Source organism: Hydra viridissima, unplaced genomic scaffold (genome assembly GCF_058129835.1).
Source record: "Hydra viridissima isolate aposymbiotic clone 2 unplaced genomic scaffold, HvirCarnegie_v1 scaffold_16, whole genome shotgun sequence".
Lineage (NCBI taxonomy): Eukaryota > Metazoa > Cnidaria > Hydrozoa > Anthoathecata > Hydridae > Hydra > Hydra viridissima.
This window is the reverse complement of record NW_028324315.1, coordinates 9,377,311-9,390,350: the sequence shown is the minus strand read 5'-3', so window position 1 is coordinate 9,390,350 and position 13,040 is coordinate 9,377,311. Positions and strand designations below refer to the sequence as shown.

The window sequence follows — 13,040 nt, the reverse complement described above, 5'->3', positions numbered from 1 at the left end:
GGTGCTGCTCTTCTGTTGGATTTATCTTACGGCGATATACAGACTCCATCAATCGAAAGAAAAGCAGGAATTGGAAAAAAGAAAGAATTTAAAGAAAGAAGTAAAGAAAAATCGCTCCATAAACGCAAATCCACGTCAGTCGCAAAAAGGTCTTGCGAGAAATTTAAGTCGCAGGCAAGCTTTGTTAGGAAAATCACTCGCACTTCTTAATCGCTCATGTTCAAAGCACTAAAACTGAATTACTGCGCGAAAAAAGAAAAGCAGAAAAACACTCACTAATTCAAGTTTTGCTCTTGCAGCTTTAGCCTGATTCAATTGATCAGCAATCTGTGCTCTCAGTGTAGAAAGTAACATGTTGTCACAAAATCTCAAGAACATAAAGTATATCATAAAAAGAAAACTTCAAAGCGATTTGTGTTGATGGAGAAATTAAAGCAGTTCGTCGTTCAAAAAAGCTGTTTTAACTTTTAAGCCGAGAAAACTTCTGTTTGATTGAAGTTGATGAAACTTATCGCAAGAGAACGTTTTAAAAATGCCAGCAAGCAATATTTTTTTTAGTCGAAAGGTAGACATGTCGCTAGCAAATTCAAATTGAGAAACTTGCTCCCAAGTTTCATGTATGGCGAGCGATCTGCCCCAGTAATTTGAAAAGTGTGTTATGCTAACTTCATCGAACACAAGGCATCAAACACAAAAGTCTTTTACTTCTAAAGAAACAAATACTGTTTAAACATATCTGTGCAAGTTTTGCGTTAGTTAAAAATTAGATCAACAAGTTAATCTTTGATTGGAAGTCGAAAATTGTTTTTCATCCTTAAAATTCACGAGGAGTAGTAATTTAATTTCAACTTTTTTTCCAAAATAAACATTTTTTCAAGAAATTTTAATTTTTCTGAGTCAAAATGCCATAAAATCCTATTAGGTCAAAAAAATTTCAATTCTCCAAAATTTGGCATCCCATAGTGCCATAATGCAACGCTGATTTAAAAATGATTTTTATTGCTAAACCGCATTTTAGTAGGAAAGATAGCTGTTTTGAATGTTAAAATAATCTTTATGAGCTTTCATGAATATTTATATTTGTATAAGACAGATTAAATATCTAGAGAAAAAACGTAAAGAGCCAAATTTATTGTTTAAATCTTCAGCATTTCTTCTTTTTAAGTTTTTTTTTTCGGATCTGAAAAGAATTTTTATATGATTAAGAAGTAGCAAAAGTTGTTTAAAAAAAAAAACTACAAAATCTTGATAAATCAAAAATTCACTTAATATCTAATTTATCAGGAACAAAAAGAAAAATCTAGAATTAAAAAATTAACCTTACCCCTTTGTCTTTTATTCGCTAATTAAGATATTTGCGGCACCTTTTTGCACCGCAGAAGCACGGTAGTTTGTCGTCCTCAACCGCAAACTTATGGTCATAAGTCGATTCCTCACCGACTGTAACCCTGCGTTTAAAAACGAATTCCTTTAAAGTTTGTAGTAAAACAACATTTGCAATCTTTTAAAGAAAATACGACTTACCTTTTTTGAACGAAGATAATAATTTTATAACGATGGCTCAAAAACACCAAAGGTTACCAATCTTGAAAAAAACCTGGGCATCTGAGGCTATCTATCCTAAAGCAGTTGCAAATGGACTCCCCACTCCAAACATCTACTACCTAAGACATGTAATAATTTCTTACATTTCCAAAAGTATTCTAAACCTAGTTTTAAATTAGACAATCAAGTTTTATTCACATTAGATGTTAGTTTGTTTTGTTATAAAGCAGGATCCATTTTGACCAGACAAAATATATAAGTCCTGAATGCAACTTAAAAGGAAGCCCTTAAAAGGAAGCCTTCGCCACTTCTACTACTCTATAAATAACAATAAATACCTTTAAAAAGCATCAAAAACATCCTAAAAGTTGTTCTAGCAAACCAAAATTGAACAATTCGACTCCATTTATTTAAAATTTTTTTTAGGAGAAATTAAAGTAATAATCAAGCTTGCTCTGACCAATCGAAAACGTTTTTTGTTGTCTCCTGAAAAGTTTAATTCTCTTTTTATTTATTTAGAGAAAGTCACTGGTTATCATATCCTTGATAATTTTACTTTATAAAAAGTATTGCTTTAGTATCACCTGTCTATGTTGACCCCTAGATGCCATTTACACATTTTGTGAGTTGGCGAATTTGTGTCATTTTTACTAAAATAAAAATTGCCAGGCATCAGTTTTAGTTACCTGACAATATTTTAATATAGTAAAAGTGACCTATTGCCCAAGATGTAAATGGTTCCTAATATAGACAGTGCAAAATGCTGCAATAATGCAATATCATAGTATAGGATGTAATCAATGTTGTAAAATGTTACAAACTTAAAATGTATTATTTAACAATGTAGGACTTCTGGGACAACATCAAACAAGTGACTACAAAGAAGGTGACAGATTCTAACAAAAGTAGTATGAGGAGTCAAAAGCTAATACCACTGGATGAGATTGTTTTTGACATTAGACTCAAATAGTTCAGTAGAATATAGTACAACTATTCTAGAATTAAATTCTGAGTTTTTATATTCAAATTCAGTGTGTTCTACTGCAATATAAAGAAATCTAGATAAAAGTATTTGTAATTGGCAAAGCAGTTTCTTTCATTATTAGTGACACTAACCTTAATAGTCTCTATTTTTGCAAATAATATTTAATGATTAACTTGGCGTTTGATATTTGTGGAGAAATTCATATGAAAATAGAGTTTGGTCTGAAAAAAGTAAGAAATTTATTCGTGCCCAAATTCATATTTTAAATTTCTTACCCACTGTTGATTATCTGTTGTCGAGGTAGACAGTGAAAAATGAAATGTGGAACTTATTATTCTAATTTTGTCAATGAGAAATGTTAGAGATTGAGTTTGATTTCTATTTTTGTTTTCAAAACAAGGAACTGTTTAAAAAAAAGCTAGCTCAAATTATCGGATTTACGATTTCCGCTACACAAAGATCGCGTAAACTTTAATTGGGTTTTTACGCTGAAGTTAGCGGAAATTACGAAAAAATATGTTTATAGTAACAATCCGCTCATTTCAGCGGGTTTCAGATGAAATGGTCGTGACCCCTGGAATGTTTTTATATGCTCGTACGCATGTCTTTAAAATGAAAAACTACCACGCTGGATTTTTATAAAACGAGTTTTTAGTTTTTCTCCCAAAAAATTATCAAATGTTTGATTTGGTTGCACAATGTTAAAAGCAAGGGAGGGGCCTACATTTACAAAATATTTGTTATATTCTTGACATAAATTTGTTTCACTTCTTATAATTTTTTTTTATCGGAAATTAGTTTTTATGGTAAGCAAGTGTGCTTCTTTTTTTCTTTTTCTGTTAGTCCATTTTTAACAGCCCAAGTCCTCTTTGTGTCGAGTTTATGCTTATCAAGCTGATTAGAAAAGTACCTTATATTTGCTTCTTTTATACTATGTTAAAAAAACTTCTGCAAAAGACAATCCAGGTCTCTAATGTGCACTGATAACCATCGAGCATAATGAGTACGATCAAGTGAAAAAAACCATGGTACCAGTTTTGTTAAGCTGTCTAAGTATAGATCAAAATTTGAAGTACGCAGAGACCTAATAAACGTAAACAAAATAAGCTGGATTTCTTTGACTGTACTCCAATAAGCAAACTGTGGATGAACCATTTGCTTTACGCTCCAGCTAGTGAAAGGCAACGGTTGAACGCCATCGTCAAGCTAACTACAATAGAACTCGTATGCTTGATACTGTAGTATATGAATTGCAGAAACAGAAATTTCATGTACATACCGACAACGTTTTACATGGGATGCAGACAAAAGAGCTTCAGCGGTGCCTGATGTTACAATTCCAACTGCAGTAACAGCCTAGACCCAGCCGCTTCCCTTTAATAAGCTACCAAGCGCTTTAAGATAAGCCATTTCTATGTGCAGGCCACCAATCATAACTACAAATTTATTTTCTCCGTAAAAATCAGGCCAGTTCCATTGAATAGTTTTAGCAATAGCATACAGCGATTGATCAAACGTAATAACAGGGATCTGTTTTGAAGATGTTGGATAGAATTTTTTATTACATCCATTGAGTGTCGGATCATGGCAACACTATTGGAAGAATCTTGAAATAGTGGCAACAATAAAACTATTGATAAATTTATGTCTGGATTGATAATGTTATTGGCATGGTATGCCAACCGTGAAAGCCATTCCACTGATTGCAAATTGTCATTTGATCCATCGGCATCATGAACCTGTCTAACAGTTTCAAGCCACAAATGTTCTTTATTGAGTTCCTGTTCCCACACAGCACCACTACCTGTAAATGGACCACTGCAGATAGGTATAGCTGGTTGATCATTTTTAAGCCTAACTTGGGTAACATCTGAGTATGATTCCGGTAAAGCTTTTATTTTCTTACTACCACGCGAGTTAAGAAGCAACATAACATTGCGTGGAACACCAGTGCTGTAATTATCAGGTTGCTGAGCTAATGAAATAGCTGTGCCATGAAATGCTCCACGAGCTGTTGTTGCTGTGGGGTTGTGGTCAATATTATCAACAGCTGCAACAGTAAACAGTTGTTTTCTCAGTTTCAGAGGACACACAAATTGCTCACTGTTATACTGATCACACACTTCATTTCCTAGTTCAGTTGTCAGTGCAAGTACTCGATCATATGATACACTTAAACCAAGATGAAATAGCTTATCAATAAGTGATCGTTTTTCTTGTAGTTCCATGCACAAGTAAACTAACATACAGATGTAATGGAGTTTCTTGTGATTGAATTCGTCTATTTTTAACAGCAGAAGAGTTAGATTTCTCTGATCGCTTACACTTTACACTGTTAAAAGTAAGTAGCTGGCTTATAGTAAGTGCAGCAGGAGTAATTATTGGCTTGGTTTGTATGTCAATGCTTGGATCTTCCAGTATCATATTAACGAGTGCGAGGAGGTTTTTTGATACTGACCTTTCCTGACACCGTGGCTGAAATGTTCCTGTAAAAGGTTCAGCGGTGTCAAATATAGCTTGGCGTATAATCTGCGCAGCCCTTGACAAACACACTGCATCACGATCACAGTCATATTGACAGGCTTTAAGAAGTGCTGGACCAATGTCACAATTAAAAACAAGTAAAACATCTCGACCTTCCTGTTGTGCATGCATGTTAGGAAAATAGGCTTGTAGTCTTTCTTTCAAACGTGTGCTATGCATACGCTGAGTTGGTATATGTAGCCTATTTTCAGTTAGTTGGGACAAGCGATCAGCATATAGTCTAGCTAGATCAGCTAGTTTGAAGATGGGTGTGATACCATTCTCTGACCTTGTTTCTTCAATGTAAGCGATCAACTGAGCAAAAACAATACCATGTACACCAGTGGCGGATTAAGACTTTTCGGGGCCCGGGGCTATTTAAAAGTAGGAGGCCCCGTTCCACTAACAACGACAAAAATTAGTAAAACTAAGACTTTCTTGAAAACGCTATCACGGATATTTATTTATATACAAATTTTATATTTATTTTATTGAACTAAGTTGAGTGATTTTTTTCTGTTTTTCTTCCCCGCAAAATCTGCAATCACATCGCTGAAATCCAAAGTTTCTAATAATTTTGACTCAGTAGTTAATCTTGCTATATTACTTAAACGACTATGGACCATTGTTGATCGGTGCATGTTCTTAACTCTTTTAAGAGTAGAGAATGATCTCTCAGCCTCGCAATTTTTTATGGGAATAGTTAGAAACAAGCGATATGCTATATAAACATTTGGAAATACATCAATAATATCGGTTTCAACAATCCAATTTAAAACATGCAGAGAATCAAAGTGTTTTCAGTCTCAGATTTCGTTTTTATGCGAAAAAAAACCCCGGAGGCTGCAACTTTAATAATGTTACAAATTGTTCTATTTCAAATATGAAACTATCTTCTAAATCATTTGAGTACACGTCTACAATTTTTTTCGCGCTAACTTGCAATTCCATGGTACTAATAGTTAACAGCTTCGATAGAAATCCAAATAACTTATTTACGTGGTTGTAACCATCACTTCTTATAGTTAATTATGTCACAGGTTTGTCAATAATGACAAAAAATGTATTCACTCGAAACTTGTCGGATACGCTTAAAGAATCAACTTGGTTTTCTCCGTTGCTCAATTTTTTAATTACCTTTCTTTTGTTCTTATCCGAATAGTCTTTTTCAATAAACGAGCTAAGTTTTTTTTGTAGAAGTAGTTGCGCTCCTTCGTTGTCAAAGACCGGAAAAAAATATATAATGCAGCGTTTTTGTTGATAGTTATTTTATTTTTGTGCTTTTGTTTTCAGACAGTTTAGTAAATTTAACTTTGGCTCTTTTAAGTTAATAAAACATTTAATTTTCAGAGTTAATAAAAAATTATTTACTTTGAATCGGGGCCCCTAAAATTGTGGGGCCCGGGGCTATAGCACCCCCTAGCCCCCCCTTGATCCGCCACTGATGTACACAGTCAACTTCATCTTCTACTTGCTGCGTTTCAGCACGCATACGTCTATCAAAAGCACGTTTTTTGTTGTACAGGTCATTGAGACACTTAGTGTGATACTTAGCCTCTTGAGCAATTAAATCTTTGTCGCTCAACTTGGTCAATAATGTAGAATCACCCAAGGAAATAGCACACTCGCGGACTTTAATATCCAGATCCGTGCTACAGACGCTGTGCAATGAGTCTTTTGACTCACTGGTATCACAAATAAAACAAACCGGTTGTGTGTAAACCAAATTTGATTTTCTGATATCACTTGACATTGATCGCCTGAATGAGCTGTGCTCAACATTAAGTGCCTGGGCTTCATTCAATAAGGATTCACCCTCTGCAGCTAGGGATGCGCAACGAAAACGTTTAGCTGCTCGATTGAGTTCTGTGGAATAGTAAAACATTCTGCAGGATTTATGCCATTAGCTTTGTTCGCAATTAAAGTACTTTCAAAGCCACTGCCATCATCTAATCGCTGAATATAAAATCCAGGCGGTAGCAAATCTGCCTGCACAAATTGTGGTAAGATTTAGGCAAGTGATTTGTAACTTGTCAAACAATCAGAACGCTTAGAATTAGTGGGGCCTATCAACTTGTTTGCAGAGACAGTTTGGCAGAAAATACACTTTGCCCAGTCAATCGAATTAGGGCTGTTAAAGACCTCATTCTCCGTAGAAATAGGATGTGCAACAATATATCGCAACAATATATATATATATATATATATATATATATATATATATATATATATATATATATATATATATATATATATATATATATATATATATATATATATATATATATATATATATCAACACATTTTAAAAAATAACTATAAACTTACTTTTAATCGATAAATATTGTGTATCTATTTTTCAAAACTTTTATATTTTATTTGTGATGTGATTTGTTTTTTAATCGTTTTTTTTTTTTTTTAATCGTTTTTTAAAAGTGCAATATGATTGGATAAATTTAGACTATGCGGTAATTATACGGTAATTTATTAAAAATTTTGTTACAAAAAAAAAATATTCCGTGAAAAGTGACGTAATTATTCTTCATCTTTCGGCAGCTCATTTACCATACCTTTTTGGTAAAACTGGACGTGCCACCATATCTTAAATGCATTGGATACTTATTTTCTACATCTAAAAGAAATTTCATGCTTTTATCCACTCTTGCACAATTGTTATGCTTATCTGCTGCACTAAATATAATATATAACTTCTTTCATTCAAGTGAAATTCTCTCTTGTAAACCGAAACTAGCGATCCGATTGATACATTTGTGTGACTATTATTGTTTTTTCGAATATATATATTTTTCACATTTTTTAATTGTAATGCTTTTGTGAAGGGTTTTGGGTTTTGAATGACATTGTGCGCAGTGGCGTACCTAGGGTAAATAGCGCCTGGGGCAAACACCGATCTCGCGCCCCTCTTCCCCCACATAAAGTGCTTAATTAAAATTTTTTAATAAATGATGACACAAACTTTATTTTATATAATATATTTATTTTATATGATATATTATTTCTTAATTTATTTTATATAATTCTCGCTTATTGTATCGCAACCAAGCCTCTTTTGCGCCCCTTTCAGGCTGGCGCCCATGGCACGTGCCCTACCTGCCCTACCCTAGATACGCCACTGATTGTGCGTACGGATATGGATATGCTTGAATGTTTTGTAAAATGATAGTTATCTGATTTAATTTTCACAAGGCGAGTTCATTTTTTTCACGCGTTTTTTCCGTTAATTCTGATATTAACGCTTGCATACATTCACTTCTGACTTAAAGAGCAATTAATTTTGCCAGCCTCATACTTATTTGACTTCAAGTTTAATTATGAGAAAAATAATTAATTGTAGTTAGTTATGACATTAATATAATTGAATTAAATTTTACTACATTTTAATTGCTCAAAAAATTTAATAGTTTAACAAAATTATAAAAAAAACTATACAACTCTTGCTAAAACTATAAAACTTTTAATTTTTTATTTTACTTTTACATAAAACATCATTCGAAATTTATTTAAAACTTCTCCCAAGGGTTTGAAACTTCACGTTTCTAATTTTCCGACTGAAAAAAAAAATTTACTTGAAACTCTTTCGAACGAATTTTCATTCATTTGCATACTTCAATCAATAACTCAATAGAAACTCATTTTTTGTTATGAATTCCTCCATCATAATTTTACTTTGTTTCAACATCTATCATCTTTAAACTTTTTTTTATCGTAAATTGGATAAAGAACCTCCGATAAAAAAAGATGTGAAAATCATATCTATTTACATATTTCTAATAAATTAACATTAATCGGTATTTAGGAAAATGATAAAATAGCTGACAATTTCGATCTTCCATTTCGATCTTCCATTTCTCTCCGTTTTAAACAGATTGCGATAATATTTTTTGTATTCAATGTTGATGGATGATTGATACCTAAAATATCCGTTCGTATTTTATCAACTTGATAATAAATTTCTAAAGCTTTATTATATTTTCCCATATCCTTCAAACAGACTGCTATATTATTTTTTGTAGCCAATGTTGATGGATGTTTGATACCTAAAATATCCGTTTGTATTTTGTCAACTTGATTATGAACTTCTAATGCTTCATTATAATTTCCCATATCACTCAAACAGAGTGCTATATTCTTTTTTGTATCTAAAACTATTTCGTTCTCAGTTCCGTAACATTTTTTGTTATACTTTTGAATGGCGTCAAGAATGTTTATTGCTTCTTGAAAAATACCTTTGTTTGATATAAAACGTTGGATTTTCTCACTTTGTAGTTGGAACCCCTCATACATTTTCGATTCGTTAATATGAAACATGTGGATAAAATGGTTATAGAAGTGCTTCCCATCGTCAACGTGTTCTTTGACGCCTTCCATTTGCAATCTCAAAAAATAAACGATGTTTTTTTGGCATATTTCCGTGATTTCTTTGCGTATTTGATAACATTTACATGTTAACATGTATCGTGTACCTGTCATTCTTTATATTTTCCCATATCCTTCAAACAGATACAAACTATTTCAATACCGTTCGATATTGAAATAGTTTGTAGAAAAATACCTGATGTATTTTTCTACAAACTATTTCAATATCGAACGGATCGCCTTGAGAATCTTTTACGGTTAATCTTAGTTGGAGACAGAGATTAGTCACAGAAACTTGTATTTTGTCAAATGCTGTATCCACCCACACAATACGTTCAAAATGGTCGTTGTAAATTGCTGCATACTTTCTAGCGAGCTGAGTCTTTCCTATTCCAGACATTCCAGTTAAAATTGTGATTGGTTTACCCGAATCGTTTGTTTGGCACACGTATTTATGAATTTGATCAAGTTCATCGTCACGTGAACAGAAGGCTTTCGATGGAGGAAGGAGTCCGAAAACGGAGTGTCGGGATGTTAATTCTAAAATACGAAAACATTTTAATTCTAAAATACAAAAACATTTTAATTCTAAAATACAACATAACAACTTTAAAAAATTTAACTTGGATTTTATGTATTTGAAAAATTTAATGATAATAAAAATAACAAAATTATTTATGATAATAATGGTCATAATAATGATAAGCTGAAAATAATAAATCTAAATAATAAATTAAAATAACATCAACCTTCAAAAAGCAAAGTGAAGAACGAAGTTCTATCACGCCAATTGACTCATCAGTTTTATCAAATCTCCTTTTATTATAGCTAAAACCCTCTAGTATTTACAATGTCTCTTTTCATTATCTGATTGTTATGTTAAAAATGATTTAAACATAATTCATACAATAGGAATGTGCATACTAACAAAAATCTAAACACATAGCTAACAGCTTACCAGCTTTGACATCTTCACCAGGCTTCTCGGCACTTTCTGTTTCATCTCCTAACGATTTATCTAAACAAGCACATTTAATAAAAATTGAAGGATACTCATAGATTTTTTACGTTTTTTTTATTTTGGCGTAAAACATGTATGTGTAATGGATAACTTTTAACTTTTATCAAAACAAAAAGATAAATCATTTTACTTTGCTGTTAAAAAAAAAATAAAATTTATTTTACTAAATTTTCTATAAAACTGACTTTCATGAAATTTTTTTACTTAAGCTAAACTTTAAACAATGTTAAGGGTTAAAATCGTGCAACTTGCTTGAAGGCAAGTACTTCTATTTTTTAATCGAATCCAGTCTTTTAGCCATGTGTAATAATTCAAATAGCTTTAATTAAAAGCATTCTCACGATGTTTCGTATTGATTTCATCGTAAATTGCAAAACCTCTTTTTGATTCAAATACAAAAACATTCGAAGCTTCATTTTTCTTCAAAAATAGATGCTCGCACTGACCAGGTAAATATCAATTGTTAACAATCACCATGCTTTCTATTGCACTGTGAATGGAACAAAGTTTCTTTTGAGAGTATCCTGTCTGCTCACACGTTTTTATTTTATGTATTAGCAATGATAAAGAGATTTTTAAGTACTGGTGAATTTAGCGGCGTTTGATTTTTATGGAAATCGATTAACCAGCACTGACATAATGGCGGAAAATCAACGTATAACACCTGTTTGACAACTTTATTTGTAAACAACCACAAAAAGCTTTTTCTGCTTTGCCCATAAAAATGATCTCCTTGAATATAGAAAACAGATCTCCTTGCTTACCCCATTTCCTAAAAGTTATGTTTGAGCAAGTTTATGAACTTCTCAAGAACCACTGTTAGGAATTGCATATAAAATCTTACATTCTTCGATGTAAGATAATATGAAAGAAAGATAAGTCGAGGATGCTCTTACTTTCGACAAAACGATTTTTTCAGTAAACTACCCAACAAAGTTTATTTGAAGTAAAAAAACTTTATAGGAAATTTGTAAGTATCTTTCAACATTTTGCTTTTTTATATTTTATTCCTTACCATTTTTGGTAGAGATCGAAGAGTATGAGTCATAAGAAGTATGATTACTAAAGATGCATCTCTGGAGATGCACGTGATTAATCTGAAACTAAAAAAATGCATCACTATTTCGAAAATGGAAAAACTTTATACATCTTCGATAATGTGGATGATGAGAGTGTAAAGAAAAACTTTTCTACATCTTCCATTAGAAAAATATTTTGCCACTTAAAAAAATGTATATTTCTCGCCATGTTTTAAAAAAGAAGACGCAGATAGTTGAACGAAAAAGTAAGCAGGACGACGTAATTAACATGCTTTTTGTATTTTGAAGTCGTCTGAGTCAGGATTGTGTCGTGAAATAAGAAGCTGCAGATTAGAAGTTGTAGTGAAATAAGAAGTTTTAGTTAGAATATTGGAAAAAACTCCTGATCTGCAAAAGACCTTGTCCTTTGTTGCATGTAACATGTTATCTCAATACGCCTTGATATAAAAACAAAAAGATATTCACCTATTATTAACATTCTAAATTCATTCTTTTTAAAAATCTCTAATGAAGAGAGTTGGAAGCGACAAAGAAAAACAAAACAAGCATGTATGTGAGCGCGCTCGCTTACACCACTCAACTCCTAAGTAATATTGAAAGAAGGTCTGATCTATAAAAAACTGAGTAACTGAGTTTCTATCAGATTAGGAGAAACAATGTTGGAATTAAATAACAGTTATGCAAAAAGTTAATTCACAATAGAATTTTATAAAGTTTCTTATAAAAATACTTTTACGTACCTTCGATCGAGCAACTTTCCCGATAAGAGTCCTAATTTCATTTAGTATTTTCTTCATATTTTCTTCCTTATTTTCATAAAGTTGATAATATATCTTCCCTGATATAATAAGAGCTAACTTGGAAGATTTGGGAGGCAGGTAGTTTTCAACTTGAATGGGTATGATTTTTTTCCGGCACTCATCTGCATGCGTGTATTCTCTTTTGCAGTTATGTGAGTTCTTGTATTCTTCTGAGATGAGCAACAAAATAACTTTGGAGTTTTCTACTGCTTTTGCCATTTCTTGTTTCAAATCACCGCCCATGTTCTGTTCATCAATCCAAACCTTTAAATCGTTTTCAGTCAAAACTTTATGTAGATAATTAGCGCATTCTTTACCAGTTCTCCAATTATAAGACACCATTACGTCCCAATATTCGTTTTCTGTAGTCATTTTGAGTTGTCAAAGCATAAAAACTTGTATTTCAGTACAAACTCTCAGCGTTATAACTTAAACCTTTTGAAAACATGTGAAAAGTCTCAAACAAGTTGTTGACTATGTGTTGTTGACAAAATGACTTAAATCAGCACGATATGACAAACGTACCAATCATAAGTCTAAAAGGTTTTGTTAACCCAAAGTAAATCAAATATTAATGCAACATTTGATTAGTTGATAACAACGCGATGGACTTTGATTGGTCAAACACAACCCACAATACATACTTGAAGGTTTACAACTAAATATAAAGCATAAATCAAAAACAACCCCCAAATTTCACATGACATATTTTATCAATCTGCAAAGCAATCTTTATCAAGTTTAAGTTA

At 32.2% G+C, this 13,040-nt stretch overlaps 2 protein-coding genes across 4 annotated transcripts in view; both read right to left on the bottom strand.

Moving 5' to 3' along the window:
• Positions 1 to 1,330: 1,330 nt before the first annotated feature.
• Positions 1,331 to 13,040, bottom strand: part of LOC149877986 (histone-lysine N-methyltransferase 2B-like) — a 33,026-nt gene continuing 21,316 nt past the window's right edge. The window contains exon 26 of the mRNA XM_090074092.1: positions 1,331 to 1,448. Coding sequence (XP_089930218.1) covers positions 1,343 to 1,448 — 106 coding nt within the window. The 3' untranslated portion in view covers positions 1,331 to 1,342. The remainder of the gene's footprint in view (positions 1,449 to 13,040) is intronic.
• Positions 8,406 to 12,986, bottom strand: LOC149877987 (uncharacterized). 3 transcript variants are annotated; one of them, XR_016447983.1, is made up of 4 exons: positions 12,232 to 12,971; positions 10,389 to 10,448; positions 9,687 to 9,970; positions 8,406 to 9,626 (listed from the first exon to the last, which is right to left on the bottom strand). XR_016447983.1 is itself a non-coding variant. In XM_090074138.1 (3 exons), the coding sequence occupies exon 3, from the start codon at positions 9,542 to 9,544 to the stop codon at positions 8,867 to 8,869; it is 678 nt and encodes a 225-aa protein (XP_089930264.1). In that variant the 5' UTR covers positions 9,545 to 9,970; positions 10,389 to 10,448; positions 12,232 to 12,986; the 3' UTR covers positions 8,406 to 8,866. The 3 variants fall into 3 exon arrangements, 2 of the variants coding, with proteins under 2 accessions (XP_089930264.1, XP_089930265.1); XM_090074138.1 differs by having other exon boundaries at positions 8,406 to 9,970; positions 12,232 to 12,986; XM_090074139.1 differs by having other exon boundaries at positions 8,406 to 9,970.

Coding starts and splice junctions, on each gene's coding strand:
- LOC149877987 (XM_090074138.1), bottom strand. CDS start 9,544: ATGACAGGTACACGATACATGTTAACATGTAAATGTTATCAAATACGC.